Genomic DNA, 14,013 nt, shown 5'->3' on the forward strand with positions numbered 1-14,013 from the left:
TGTTAGCATGAAGAGGCATAGAAATAGGTTTCAAAAGCTTTCAGAAAAGCTATCTGACCAAAACAAGATCAATGCAGTTGGCTGCTAATTAAAGCAAACAGACAAAGGAACGCAACCTAGCTGATTTTTAATGTGTGAGTTTCATTAAAGAGCTTACATTAGTCAGCTTGCATTTTGAGGACTATTGAAATGTTTTGTTCTTTCCTCTCTAAGGAAAGCCTGTAGAAATTTAGATTGACCTTAAACTGATGAAGAAGAGATGAGAATTCTTAAAAAAAAAAAGAGAGAGCATGGAGCATAAATGCATTCAGATTTATGGATAGGGAAGTGTTTATCTGAATATTTGGAAATTTCAGAGGCTTGTCAATAGGTGTCTTATTTATTTTAGTCTGTTATAAAAAATGGACAAGGGGGAAATTTAATAGTAAGGAAAAATAGTTCTATATTTTTTAACATAAACATGCAGTGGGTTTTTGTTGTTGTTGTTGTTGTTGTTTTTAATGTTGATCTACCTCTTAATAAATGACTTCCTCTAGGCATGTTTAAGTTGAGAATTTTGCTGTGCGGGTTTCTATCTTATAGAGTGTGCATCTAAATAACTGTCATAGGAGGACAGGCACTCAGACACACACATTAACCATTGTGTGCGTGTTCTTGCAGCAAAGCTCCTTTTCTTTTAATTTTGACAAGTGGCTTTTAAAATTTACACAGATCAATAGATGACTGTAATGAATGGTGATCATTAGGAGTGTATTGCCAGACAGGCTTTGTTCCAAAGGAGCAGAAGCATCACCTATTTAACATTATTTCCAGAGTTTAATGTAGGAGGCAAAATGGATTTGAATGCCTACTCTGCTCTAGCTGGGAAAGTGGGGACACACTGAGCCTTGGAAAGGTAGCAGAATACAACAGTTACTAACAGGGCATTATGTAAAAATGTGGATGTGTAACTGATGTGATTCTGCAATCTGTATTTGGGGTAAAATTGGGAGTTCATAACCAACTTGAATCTAATGTATGAAATATGATATATCAAGAGCTTTATAATGTTTTGAACAACCAATAAAAAAAATAAATTAAAAAAAAAAATGAGCCTTGGAAATTTTATGAGAAAAGAAGCCTTCACTGTGCACCTCTGTGGTTACTAAGAGAACTGAGTCCAGATAATGCTCATGGGATAGGTTCCACTTTGCAAGTCCACCGAACACTTTCACTGTCATACAAATTCAGCAACTACCTTCCTGGTCCTCTGCCCACTCCTCATTTACCTGGACCTCTTCTCTCATGCAGCTAATCTCATTCCCAGTATGAGAGTGTATCTGAGGATGGTTGGACACTCTCTTTTTAAAGAATATTTCCAATTTAAGATGACTTTGTCTTTGCTATTTTCTAATCACAAACTTTTTAAAAAAAGTATGCACAAATATAATACATTCACATCACCCTGCACAATAAATGTTTTAGTCAATAATCAACTCCTAAATATGATGGTGGCCCTGTAAAATTATATTACCTGGTGACACTGTAGCTTGCTTTACTTTATGTAAGTACATTCACTGATGTTCACAAAACAAAATCACCCAGCAATGCATTCTCTGACCTATCACCATAATTAAGCAGTATGTGACTTTACGTACATATTTCCTTCCAGTTTCTCTGTAAAAATCTTAAAGCAAGAAGTCATATAGTTTGTGATTTGGCAGTGCCACTATGTCAGAGATGATAACCTTCATGTGTGTCATGAACAAACACTGTGGAACTTGAAACACTGGCAGATACCATAAGGGGCAGTGCATAACACAAGGAAAAAATAGAGGACACAAGGAAAATATGTCAAGAGCACTAATGCAAATAAGATGAGGTAGCACTTTTTTTTCATAAAGCTTAAAAGTTAAGTGCTGTCCAAGTTTGAGGCAACAGTCACCTGAATTCTGCTTAGGGAAGTGGAAAGGATTTTAGAGGAGAATTTGGTTAAGAGATTCATCCTTACACGTGTTACTTTCACCCAAAAGTACTCAATAAGATAACAAAGATACCAACTGAGAGGGAGGAACTGGAAGAATTCAGTGCTCAGGCTGAACAAATGGAATTGGCTCCAAGGTCAGTTTCACAGGTGTTGCATAGATGGTGATAGAGAGTAAAGGATTAGCCCAGAGTTGAGCATGGTGAAAGTAGGATTTAGTATCTGAATCATGAGAAATGCAGGTGCTGATTTGAACATTTTTTTTTATGAAAAACAGGTTGTTAGTAAGACTCAACTTTTGTTTTTTAAAAAGTGATATTGCATTTCTTAATATTGTAAATTCAAGATCCTGCTTCTTTATGTTTCTTTTCTTTTTTCAAAATTCAACTAATAATTTTTTTCTATTTGTAAGTCTAGCAGATTTTGACCTTTGAAAATGTTTAATCTTATTTATTAATTTAGTCATTTAAGCATATACCTTTAAATAGTTAAACTACATTTTTCTTCTTAATTGATTTTATTTTTTAAATACATGACAGCAGAATGCATTAAAATTCTTATTACACATATAGACAACAATTTTTCATATCTCTGTTTGTATGCAAAGTATGTTCACACCAATCCATGTCTTCATGCATGTAGTTTAGATAATGATATCCATCACATTCCACCATCATTGCTAACCCCGCCCTCTCCCTTCCCTTCCTACCCCTCTACCATATTTAGAATTAAACTACATCTAAATATATATTTTATTTACTTTCCAAATTCTTTAATTTACTACCTTAATAAGCAGAAGGCTGCAAGTTCTTATAAAACTTAAACATCCAGAAAATGAACTTTTAAATTCAGTGAACTTAATTCTACCTTAGATTCTATTTTAAAGTTCATTCAGTTGCCTCATGCATTTTTAAATTGATGTTTACAAGGATCATACTCAAATAGTCTAAGTTGTCTTAAAAATATAAATGCAAAAGAATTATTCTATATTTTCAAAGTGTCATTATCATTTTTCTATGAGGAAAAAGACCAAGAATGGGTCAATTGAAAGATTCACTTCTGGCAGGGGACTTTTTTAGGGAGAAAATAAGAAATAAATATTTTTGTTCAACATATTATATGAAAATGAAAATTAAAAACCCAATTAATGGTAATTAGGCTCCTTGACCTGATGAAAGATTGTTTAAGGTTCTAAGTAAGGTTCTTTCCTGTTTAACAACTGACCCGGAATCTTAATCCTGTTGTGATCTATAGCTGTTTTTTTTCCCCAGAAAAGACTGCAAATTGAATCACAAGCAAGCCTCTGTCTGAGATCAGCTTTGGGATCATTTTCCTTTTTCCATATCATATTTCTTCTTTACTCAAAAATATTAATATTATTGTTTATTAGAATTATGATTTTGATTATTTAAAACTTTGATATTCAGAAATTTCTGAGATAAAACAATTGCGTGGCTGAGGAAGATGCTTCAGTACTAAGTGATGAATTTGGGTGTGATGCTTATTGGTGACCTGTGAAACACCTTGTCCCTTATAGATGGGTCCTTAGTCAAGGGCTCCAATATACAGGCATTCACAGTGAGCTGCCCATGAAAGCCTGCATTCAAAGACCAAAGCTGAATCCTGACTTAACTTTCCATTTGCTTGATGAACATTGAGGAACTCTTGCATTTTTCTGTGTTGTGAAAGTAAATAACCTTAGGTATATTTTCCTCAATATGCAATAAAATTCCATGGTAGGCTAAATGGCTTGGTCTTACCTGTAATGATAACATATATGGTCCTTGTACTGAAAACATGCAGAGGTTAAAATTTTTATGTTGGTATTAAGTACAAGGAAGCAATCATATTAACTCAGGCTTAAAACACATATAAAATATCTGAATGATATGGAAAAGTAAAGTTCAGGGGTGGGACAGGGGCCATTTTGTGGCCTGTTTTAAGGATTTCACAAATTTGTGTTAGAGTTAAAATATAATTGAAATCCTTCCCCACTATTGAGAATTTGATATTATTATGTATATATAGAGAATTATATATTATCATGTTAATCATATAATAAATGTATGTTTTGTTATACAGTGTAGTTCTATTTATTCCCAATTAATCAACTTGTATATTGTTAAAATCCCTTTTCTACCAAAACCAAATATCTCTAAGAAATATAAACTGAGAGCTCCAAGTTTACTACTGTGTCTGCAATCAGTGGACAACCCACGTGAAGCCTTGTACCTCCTGCTTTGGCAGAAGTGAAGCCCTAAGATGAATGTTTAGATTTTACTTTTAAGGAGATGAGACTTCTGGCATGGTGTTTGAAAGGGGTAGACTTCAGTCACAAGTAGCATAGTTCACCTTGTTGACTCTGTGGCTTCCTACTTGAACAAATTATTCTCTGGTATCTAGTCTCATATTCTTCACCAATAAAACAGTGAAAATGGTATAAAGTCACATCTCAGATGTGATTATGAGCACAATTTGAGTTCCATTTCAAGTTCATTGACAAAGTAAAGCCTTCAAGAAAACCAAGATCCAATGTTGTCTTGGTGGAGGTGCTGGTAGGAAACTAGACGGGAAAAGAATGTTTGGCCAAAAATGAGTAGAAGAGTCAGCTTACCCATCTTTGAATATCTGCTTAAACATAACAAGAATCAAGGCAAGTCAGAAAATTAAACTGAATTTCCCATCAGACTTTTCATGCTATTAAAGTCTATCAAAAACTGTGCACAGATTTCATCAGGAATGCTAGATACTTCCCCAAAGGAGCTCTAAGTCACATGGTGCAACAGTGTTCTGCTTCTGACCCAATTTAGGGACAATTATCTTTCCAAGTACTTAGGTGATAAAGTTGTTAGAGCCCAACAATACAGCTCAATAGTCACAAGTAATCAGAAGGAATTGCATCATTTACTTGCATGCCTAAACAGCCACAAAAAAGGAACTCTTTCCTAATATGTCTTCTTTCTCTGCTCAGAGAAACTCAGATTTCTCTGCCCTTCCTTACCTGTCTTGCCTGTGGCTTCCATGAGAAGTCTCTTTTTGTGCCATCTTTTCCTTACTACTTAAAACAAAAAAACAAACAAACATGAGGCTCTGTTTTTTTTTTTTTTTCTTACCCTTTCCCCACTCAGAGCTCAGTGTGCTTCTAGGGGATAGGCTGGCGATAGCAAATGATTGGAAGTAGTTAGACCATGATTATCTGATAAGGCTGAATTTCCACTGACTGTTGTTCCTCAAAAATGTTCATTTATTAACTCCACCAACAAGCTTTGATTGTTTGCCTAATCCCGTTCTGAGGATGGATACAAATATCATTATCATAACAAAATAACTAACACAGGCTACTTATCAAGAAAAACAGGTTTATTGGACTCAGTTTGGGAATCTGAGGGTCCAGATGGTCTAGTGTAGGTTCAGTTAGGGTCTCTTTTGGCTGCATCATCTTTTAATGTGGAAACGGAAACATGTGCAGGAATAAGCAAGTAATGAGGCCTTGATCCCGTGGTAGTGCTACACTTGCCCCTATTATAACAACACTCTGGTGAGAACTCATGGAGTTGTATGAGAATGACTTTCTGAGAGCAAAACCCATAATGACCCAAGAACCTCCTGCCAGGCCCCACTTTCTAAAGATCTCACCACCTCTCATTAGTGCCACTCTGAAGGCAAAGCCTCCCATCACAATAGACCCTTCAGGGACATTCATACCATATCTCAACCATGACATGAATCAAACAGACAGCAATCAGTGCCCTTATGGAGCTGACATTCTTTTGCAAGAGGACACATGACACATAATAAACTTAAATGTACAAGCAAAGAACACAACGTATTAGAAGATAGTAAGTGCTAATGACAATTGAAAACAAAATAACTGGGCGGGAAAGGGGATTGGAGATGTCCAGTGATGACATATTGCAACTTGAAGTAGCATGATGTTGGAAGCCTCCTTGAGAAGGTGAAATTTGTGAGAGTCAGAAGGAAGTAAGGAATGAGCTACTGTGACATCTGGGAAGAGCTTTGTGGGCAGAGTAAATGTCAGTGCAAACACCCTGACAAAGACACATCCTTGCTATGTTTTAGGGACAACAAGGAGATCTACCTGGTGTCATGGTGTGAGCCGATGTAGAAAGTGTAGGGAAAAATTAAGAGTAAGTAGTGGTGCAGATCAGTAGAAACTGATAGGCAGTTTTATCACTGTTGCTTGTCCCCTGGTTAAAATAAGGAACCACTGGAGAGGATTTGAATGGGATCTTCCTCATATTTAAAAAGAATCTTGTTTTGTTCTTGAGTGAGAATTGACCGAAAGGGTCAGTGGCTAAAACTAGGGGAAGAGTTAGCTAATAGTTGCAGTTGTTCAGGTGAGAGATGCTGGTCGTTCACACCAATGCAGCATCAGCAGAGGTGGTGAGAAACCGTTAGATTCAGGACATATTCTTAAGGAATAGCTTGAAGGTTTTATTCACATCTCCAATATGGACTGTGAGAGAAGAGGAAGACCTTCAAGTTTGGGGGTCTGGATATGGGTGAAGATGGTCTTTCTATCAACTGTGATAGTGAAGGATGCAGGTGGAGTAGGTGGGAGAGGGACCAGCCAAGGAGATTGAAAAGTCATAAGCACACAAGTGGAGCTACCCACTGGTCAGCTGGAATATGGATCTTGAATGTAGGAGAAAGGACTGAACTCATAATATAAAAATAAATAAATAAGTAAATTTGAAAGTCTCTAGGGGTTTAGTCTTGAAATTTGTGCTGTTACTCAGGGTTTTAGTCTGGTTTCTCATTGCTGTGATCAAAAGACCTTACAAGAACAACATAGGACAAGAAAAATTATGTTGACTCATGGTTTCTGAGGTTCTTTCCTTGTTTGGCTGAATCCATGGATCTGGGCTCAAGGTGAGGCAGAACATCATGCAAGAAGAGCATTGTAGAAGAGAGCAGTTCTTGACATAGCGAATGGAAGCAGGGGGTCAGGGGCCTCCATTCATTAGGGACAAAATGAAAAACCCCACATCATGTCCCCAGTGGGACATGTCGCCTCCTCCAGGCATACACCCTACCTGCCTGCAATATCACTCAACTAATCCATATCAGTGGATTCTGCCTCTCGTACTGTAATAATTTCACCTCTGAAAATTCTTGCATTCTCTTGCGTATGAGATTTGGGGGGACACCTCAGACCTAAATTATAGCACTCAGTAATCTGATTTTCGCTTAAGAGGAACCACAGATATTTATTTCTTCTGTGACCCTTTTCAAATGAAAAACAAAGCAATATCCTGCCTTTTTTGAAAGTAACCTGGATCTCTCTGCGGTCATAACACTTCCCTGCCCTTGCCCACACCAGCAGGAAACTTCTGTTTTCTCTGGTTAAAGCTAAATCAGAAAAAAGTCACCATGTTGATCTTTCTCAAGGAAGACTGTGGAGGTCCTTTTGTTCTTCCTAATGCCAATTGAGAGTGTGCATTCCCTTCAAGTGTGCTTGCTTAGGATGCTTGAAACTGGATTTTGGTTTCAATTCTCAGAAATGCCTGCCTCTAGTCTACCAAGTGGCTCAGTCTATAAAAATCCTTTGCCTTCTGTGAAGCAGCTTTTTGGCTGTCTCCCTTGCTGTGCATCAGTCTTCAAAGAGAACTGTTTTGTTCCTTTGTGTTTCTTGTGAGCAACCGAACACACCCTAAACAGCACCCGGGAAGTTGGAACCATAACTTCTGGACTATGACCATTGATGTGAACGAGTTCTTTGGACCACTCTGGGTGAACTTTCTTACTTCCTCTATTACCCAGATCATCCACAGCCCCACCTAATCGTTCTCCTTTGGAAGAAGTTTGATTTTTTTTTTGGAGGGAAATTATAAATAAATGTTAATAACCTTTGTCCTTATGACATCATCATTTTTTTCCTCTTTCTACTTCTAACTCTTCTCTGCCATTCTTCAGCCCTTCCTTTCATTTCTTGTAAATCCCCACACTCTCTGCAAAATGACTGCCAATGTGTCTGCTGTGTGTTCCAAGTCTTTGCTGGGACCCATCACAGTGTTAGTTTATTGGGGCTCTTGGGAAGTACAGAAAGACTTGTCGTACTCATTCTGAAACATTGTGCTCTAAGGAAAGCCACATCTGTCCAGGTGGGGTTACATCTGCAACAGCAATAGGAGTTTTAGAGGATCTGTGTTCAGAGCAATTATCTCCTGGCAATTTGAATAGAAGGCGCATGCCTAAGATTGTGACTCACTTCATAGTCAGTGGTCTTTCCTTTAAAGGTCTCTAAGCAGTTCCCTTTGTGAGTCCATTTTTTTTAAGTGTTCAGTGTAGGCCAAGTAGAAAGTAAAAAGAAACAAACATTAGTTAAAATAAACTGATTAAAGAATATGGGAAATTATACTCATAAAACTGCCCTTTCTTTAGGTAGAATTCGATGGACATCATTACCCTAAGTATATGTATGACTGCACATTTGGTGTGACACTACATCATGTACAACCAGAGAAATGAAAAGTTGCACCGCATTAGTGTACAATGAATCAAAATGCATTCTGATGTCATATATACCTAATTAGAATAAATAAACAAATAAATAAAACCCTGCCCTTTCTTTTTAAAAAAGCAAATTGGGCTTAGGCATCTTTTATTTTGAATGTCTACTTTACAGATGAGTTTCTCAAATCATAGTATGTGTTGAACCAAAATGAATCAAGCTCCAAGGCAGCCTTACAAGTGCTCATTCATTTTCTTTTCCCCTCCTTCTTGGAATATTAGATGTTCGCTTATTCAAGTATCCTTTTTCCATTCCAGAAATACATCATTGGTTTGTTCATTGACCGTAGACAGATGAATTTATAGCCTAGATTTTCAGTGGCAAATTGAGTCTATTAATACTGCAATGCAAGTTCTGTGTAGGACTTATAAAGATATGCTCAAGAAGCCAGTAGAGGTGATGTGCCCCTGTAATCCCAGCGACTCAGGAGATTGAGACAGGAGGATAGCAAATTCAAGGCCAGCCTGGGAAATTTAGTTAGTACTTGCCTCAAAATTAAAATAAAATAAAATAAAATAAAAAGGACTGGGGATATAACTCAGTGGTAGAGTGCCCCTAGGCTCAGTCTCCAGTACTGGTAAGAAAATGGAATGGAGCCACCATTTGACCCAGCTATTCCCCTTCTTGGTCTATTCCCTAAAGACCTAAAAAGAGCATGCTACAGGGACACTGCTACATCGATGTTCATAGCAGCACAATTCACAATAGCAAGACTGTGGAACCAACCTAGATGCCCTTCAATAGACGAATGGATAAAAAAAATGTGGCATTTATACACAATGGAGTATTACTCTGCATTAAAAAATGACAAAATCATAGAATTTACAGGGAAATGGATGGCATTAGAGCAGATTATGCTAAGTGAAGCTAGCCAATCCCTAAAAAACAAATGCCAAATGTCTTCTTTGATATAAGGAGAGTAACTAAGAACAGAGTAGGGACGAAGAGCATGAGAAGAAGATTAACATTAAACAGGGATGAGAGGTGGGAGGGAAAGGGAGAGAGAAGGGAAATTGCATTGAAATGGAAGGAGACCCTCAGGGTTATACAAAATTTCATGCAAGAGGAAGTGAGGGGAAAGGGAAAAATAATACAATGGGGAGAAATGAATGACAGTAGAGGGGGTAGAGAGAGAGAAGAGGGGAGGGGAGGGGAGGGGAGGGGGGATAGTAGAGGATAGGAAAGGCAGCAGAACACAACAGACACTAGTATGGCAATATGTAAATCAGTGGATGTGTAACCAATGTCATTCTGCAATCTGTATACGGGGTAAAAATGGGAGTTCATAACCCACTTGAATCAAAATGTGAAATATGATATATCAAGAACTATGTAATGTTTTGAACAACCAACAATAAAAATTATAAAAAAAGAAAATGTGTTCAAAATGTAGGATATTTATATTTCTGGTGTCTTTCCCAAAGCTGTTCCTTCTCAAAACAGGCCCAATTGGATTTGGTAATCTCAAGATTGAAAGATATTTCTATCATGTATACCATAAGAAAAACATGTTTACATTTCCTTTTGTAATTCTAGAATACTATCTAACAAAAAGTTAAGATTCTGGGCTGGGGCTGGAGCTCACTGGTAGAGCGCTTGCCTCACAGGTGTGAGGCCCTGGGTTCAATCCTCAGCACCACATAAAAATAAATACATAAAAAGATATTGTGTTCATTTACAACAACGAAAAAATTAAGGTTAAGATTCTGTGAATTCAAAGTAATAGACTCCCAACTGGAGCTCTCCTGAGTGAAATGAGGATTTTGCTGGAAAGGTCTTGGTTTATCTCACAGAACCCAACACAGATTAAAATAGCCAGTTCCCAAGAGGTTCAGGAGGGCAACCAGATCTTGAGAACAGCAGGAACCAAACATACAAATATCTTCAGGACTCTCTCTTTCCTTCCTGCTGAAGGCTGCATATTGGAAACAATTTTTTTTTTTCCTGTACTGTTCACTGCAGACAAACGTTCTCCTCATGTCTGAAAATACAGCTACTAAAACTTTCTGAATTTTTTTATTTTATTGTGCCAACTACTGAAAAGAGGGTATGCTGGATTTATTTGGATCCAAAAGTAAAAGAACTAAAGGATAAACATCTATGTTGCTTTTTGCTCAGCTCTCCAGCCTTAAAGCAATAAACTTTTTGTTGAAGTAGGGGAACAATAATATCATCATTTGCTAATCTTGGAAAACTTGTTTTGGGGGAGACGGGAGGAAGTGGAAGGTGGTATAAAGAGGTTGTGGATGAACTTGGAAGGCTCAGGAGAAGATACAGTAAAAAGTTAGGTGATGCTCGTTAGGGTGAAACGAGCGTGTGGGGCAGATGGACTTTAAAACAAAGCTAGCAGTCTAGCTTACAGGACAGGCTCAGAGGGAGTCTCCTTAGTTGTATTTTGTTAATAAGGGAAACTGATGCTCCAAATTTATGTAGCTTCCCCCACAGAGTTGGTAGGGAACAAGGACTTCCTTCACAAGGACTTTGATCACAACAGTGACAAGTCTGCTTTAGTTCCTGTTCATCAAGTCTAGGAGAGTGGATAAGAGGAAAGGCAGAATTGGGTAGCAGGGAAAGGACTTTTTTCTATTTTTTTCTATTTGCTTTTTCTTTTTCTTTTTTTTTTTTTTTTTTACAGTTACATTTTGGTTTAGTTTTGATGAACACATTCCACAGCAAGATTCTTACGTTGTTTTTTTTTTTTTTTCTCTTTGTTTTTTTTCCTGTTCTTTATGCCGGACTTGGGTGCCATGAAGTTATCAGCAAGTTTTCCCCAAACATAATCCCTGTCAGCACAATTTTATGTTTGCTGTGCTGAGCAGAAATTTCTAATAATACATCTGAACATACACAGGGATTTTACTTTCTGCGCTTTGAAACAATCATTGTTGGATGGTTTCCTACCTATTGAGGACACTTAGAAGAAATCATCCTGTGTTTTGCTGGCTTCCAATTCTTAGTAGTTCTCAATGAACCCATTTGTTGTTTTATACACCTTTGTAATTTCAGTAATTGAACCCTCTCTCTTTTTAAATTTGTGAGATTTTGTTTTCCATAGCTCTCTTAGACTCATTGCAAAGATTGTTTTCAGAAATTACAGTATTTATCCTTACTTTTACACGTAATTTTATTCACTACACTTCCTGGGTACATCTCAGCAGCAACACTGGAAATTTTAAACTATGTGTGCAAGATGCAAACTACCATACAGTGAATAGATAAGCTGGAATCTAAACGCAGGCATATGTGTCTCTAAAGACCATGATTTCCACCTAGAGAAATAAGCATCACCTTTACTATCACTAGCCCAAGTAACTCTAACATATTTAAGACCCAAATTTTTGAAACTCATAGATTCTTTTTTTAGTTTCTGTGGCATGCTTCATATGTGGGATTTTCACCTAATCGAGTCTCAATCTGTGATGATCTTTTTGTTGTTGTTGTTTACATTATTTGTAGTCATTTTATGGTAGCCCCATTAACCTTGTGAGCAACAGATCCCCTATGTAATATTCTAATATTAGATAATTACCTTGATTCACCATTGTGAACATCATTGTGAATAGCAGCAGTTAGCATATATTGTCTTCATATTTTGAACCATATTCTTAAACAAAGCCATCAAAGTATGATTTCTGCTTCAAATTACATAATGTTTTAAAGAACTTTTCATTGTGTGATGCAAATATTTCTCAGAATAGCCATATTGTTTTGACCATAACTAGTAAAGGCCTTATTTTAAGGACAGCGCTGGCACATTTAAAAATGATACAATTTTCTTGCATGTTAAGTGAGCAGGCATCATCTTTTCAAATTTCATGTTGTGCTTATGTATTTTAAAATAGTTTCCTGGCCTTCTCCCAAGAGAGAAGCATATGGAGAGTAACCTCAATTATCTGTCCCTTTTTCTTTAAAAATGCAAAAACTTTAAAACATATGAAATTACGATCTGTATACATTTTCTCTGTGATAAATAAAATACCACATCAGTTTAACTTTAAATTCAATAAGCATTCACCCCAGTGCTGGAATATTAACTCAAGTGCCTAATTTGGCTCTGAGACTTCCATTACATGGCAGCCTCTGGTGGAAACACCTGTTTTGGTTAAGCCATTATATTATGTTCATCATTTGAAATCTGACTTAGGTATATGATTATAGTGGATAAATTCCCAGAATTAATTCATTTTGTTGGATATAAGACATTATTTATTTCTTCTTTATTTTAACTGACTTTTTAAATTTTGTTGTCTTTTTTTGTGCTATCTCACATTAGGTGTTTGCCAAACTATTGTGAACATGGAGGAAGCTGCTCCCAGTCCTGGGCCACTTTCTATTGTAACTGCAGTGACACAGGTTACACTGGTGCCACCTGCCATGACTGTGAGTAGATGCATGGGTTATGCACAGTGGATGGACAAAGCTACAGAATTGCCAGTGTTAACCCATTGTGTTCCTTAGTTCAGAGGTAGAACCCCTATAAAATCTTAAATTGAGAAAAAATATACCACTCAAGGTAACTTTGAAATAATTAGTGTTTTTAGAGGGCTGATCTCCTGAGAAAAGTAATAAATGAATAATTATAGCATCTGAAATACACACAGATACACATATTATAAAGGATATGTAAGCTCTCAGTTATGGATTCCAACTTATTTTAATGCAACTGGGTCAATTTCATTAAATATTTACAGACTTGAAAACTTGGGACTTAATGGGTTAACACGGTGCATTTATTGTTTGAGGACACATTGTATTCATTCATTAAGTGTAAGTTTTTTAGAGGACAGCATAGGCCAAAACTGTGGTGGATGGGAGCACACATGGATGAAAGTCATAACCTGTGGTGTTCATAGACTGCTGGTAAGACAGGAAATGGGATAGTGGCAATGCAGTCACATACATGTTGAGGTTGGGACAAGAAAACATGCTATGGGCACACAAGAGGTAGCTCTAAAGTTAATTACACTGTCTTCCAGGTTGTGCTATGTTGCCATAGTAGAAAATTAGAATCTTGGTGGTTTAAGTAATGAGTGGCCATGTCGTGACCATGACACATACCCATCACACGTCAGTAGGAGGTCTTCTTCCACATTTTCCTCTTATCATGGAGGTTTCATCATCTGGAATGTTGCCAGAGCAGAGAGAAGGACACACAGGGGCGGAGACAGGAAAGCAGGGGCTAGCTTTTAAATACCTTGACCTCTCTCTATGTGGCAAATATTACTTTCACTCACAGTCCATTGTCCAGATAGGGTCACAAGGGCACACACAAGAGGGCATGAAGTGCATTCCCACCATGGCTTGTGAGACAACCAAACCTGAGCACTGGTGATAAGTACCTGTCAGTCTTGGCTTGGAGGAGGCTTCATATAAAAGGCCTGGGTTGATCTTTTGTAGAGACCTGGCTGAACAATGGCAACAACAAAAAAAGGGATACTCAGAGCAAAGGAATGGATGGAGGCAGGAAACATAAAGTCTGAGTCTGCAGGTAGTAACACAGGATGGGACGATGGTG

The 14,013-nt window shown here is 37.3% G+C and overlaps 1 protein-coding gene across 1 annotated transcript in view; it reads left to right on the plus strand.

Annotated features, from left to right (window-relative positions):
* Cntnap5 (contactin associated protein family member 5) overlaps positions 1-14,013 on the plus strand; it is a 790,323-nt gene that overhangs the window by 462,480 nt on the left and 313,830 nt on the right. Inside the window, exon 11 of the mRNA XM_048812122.1 lies at positions 12,772-12,878. Within this exon, the coding sequence (XP_048668079.1) occupies positions 12,772-12,878 (107 nt within the window). The remainder of the gene's footprint in view (positions 1-12,771; positions 12,879-14,013) is intronic.

Source organism: Marmota marmota, unplaced genomic scaffold, assembly GCF_001458135.2.
Source record: "Marmota marmota marmota unplaced genomic scaffold, marMar, whole genome shotgun sequence".
Taxonomy (NCBI): domain Eukaryota; kingdom Metazoa; phylum Chordata; class Mammalia; order Rodentia; family Sciuridae; genus Marmota; species Marmota marmota.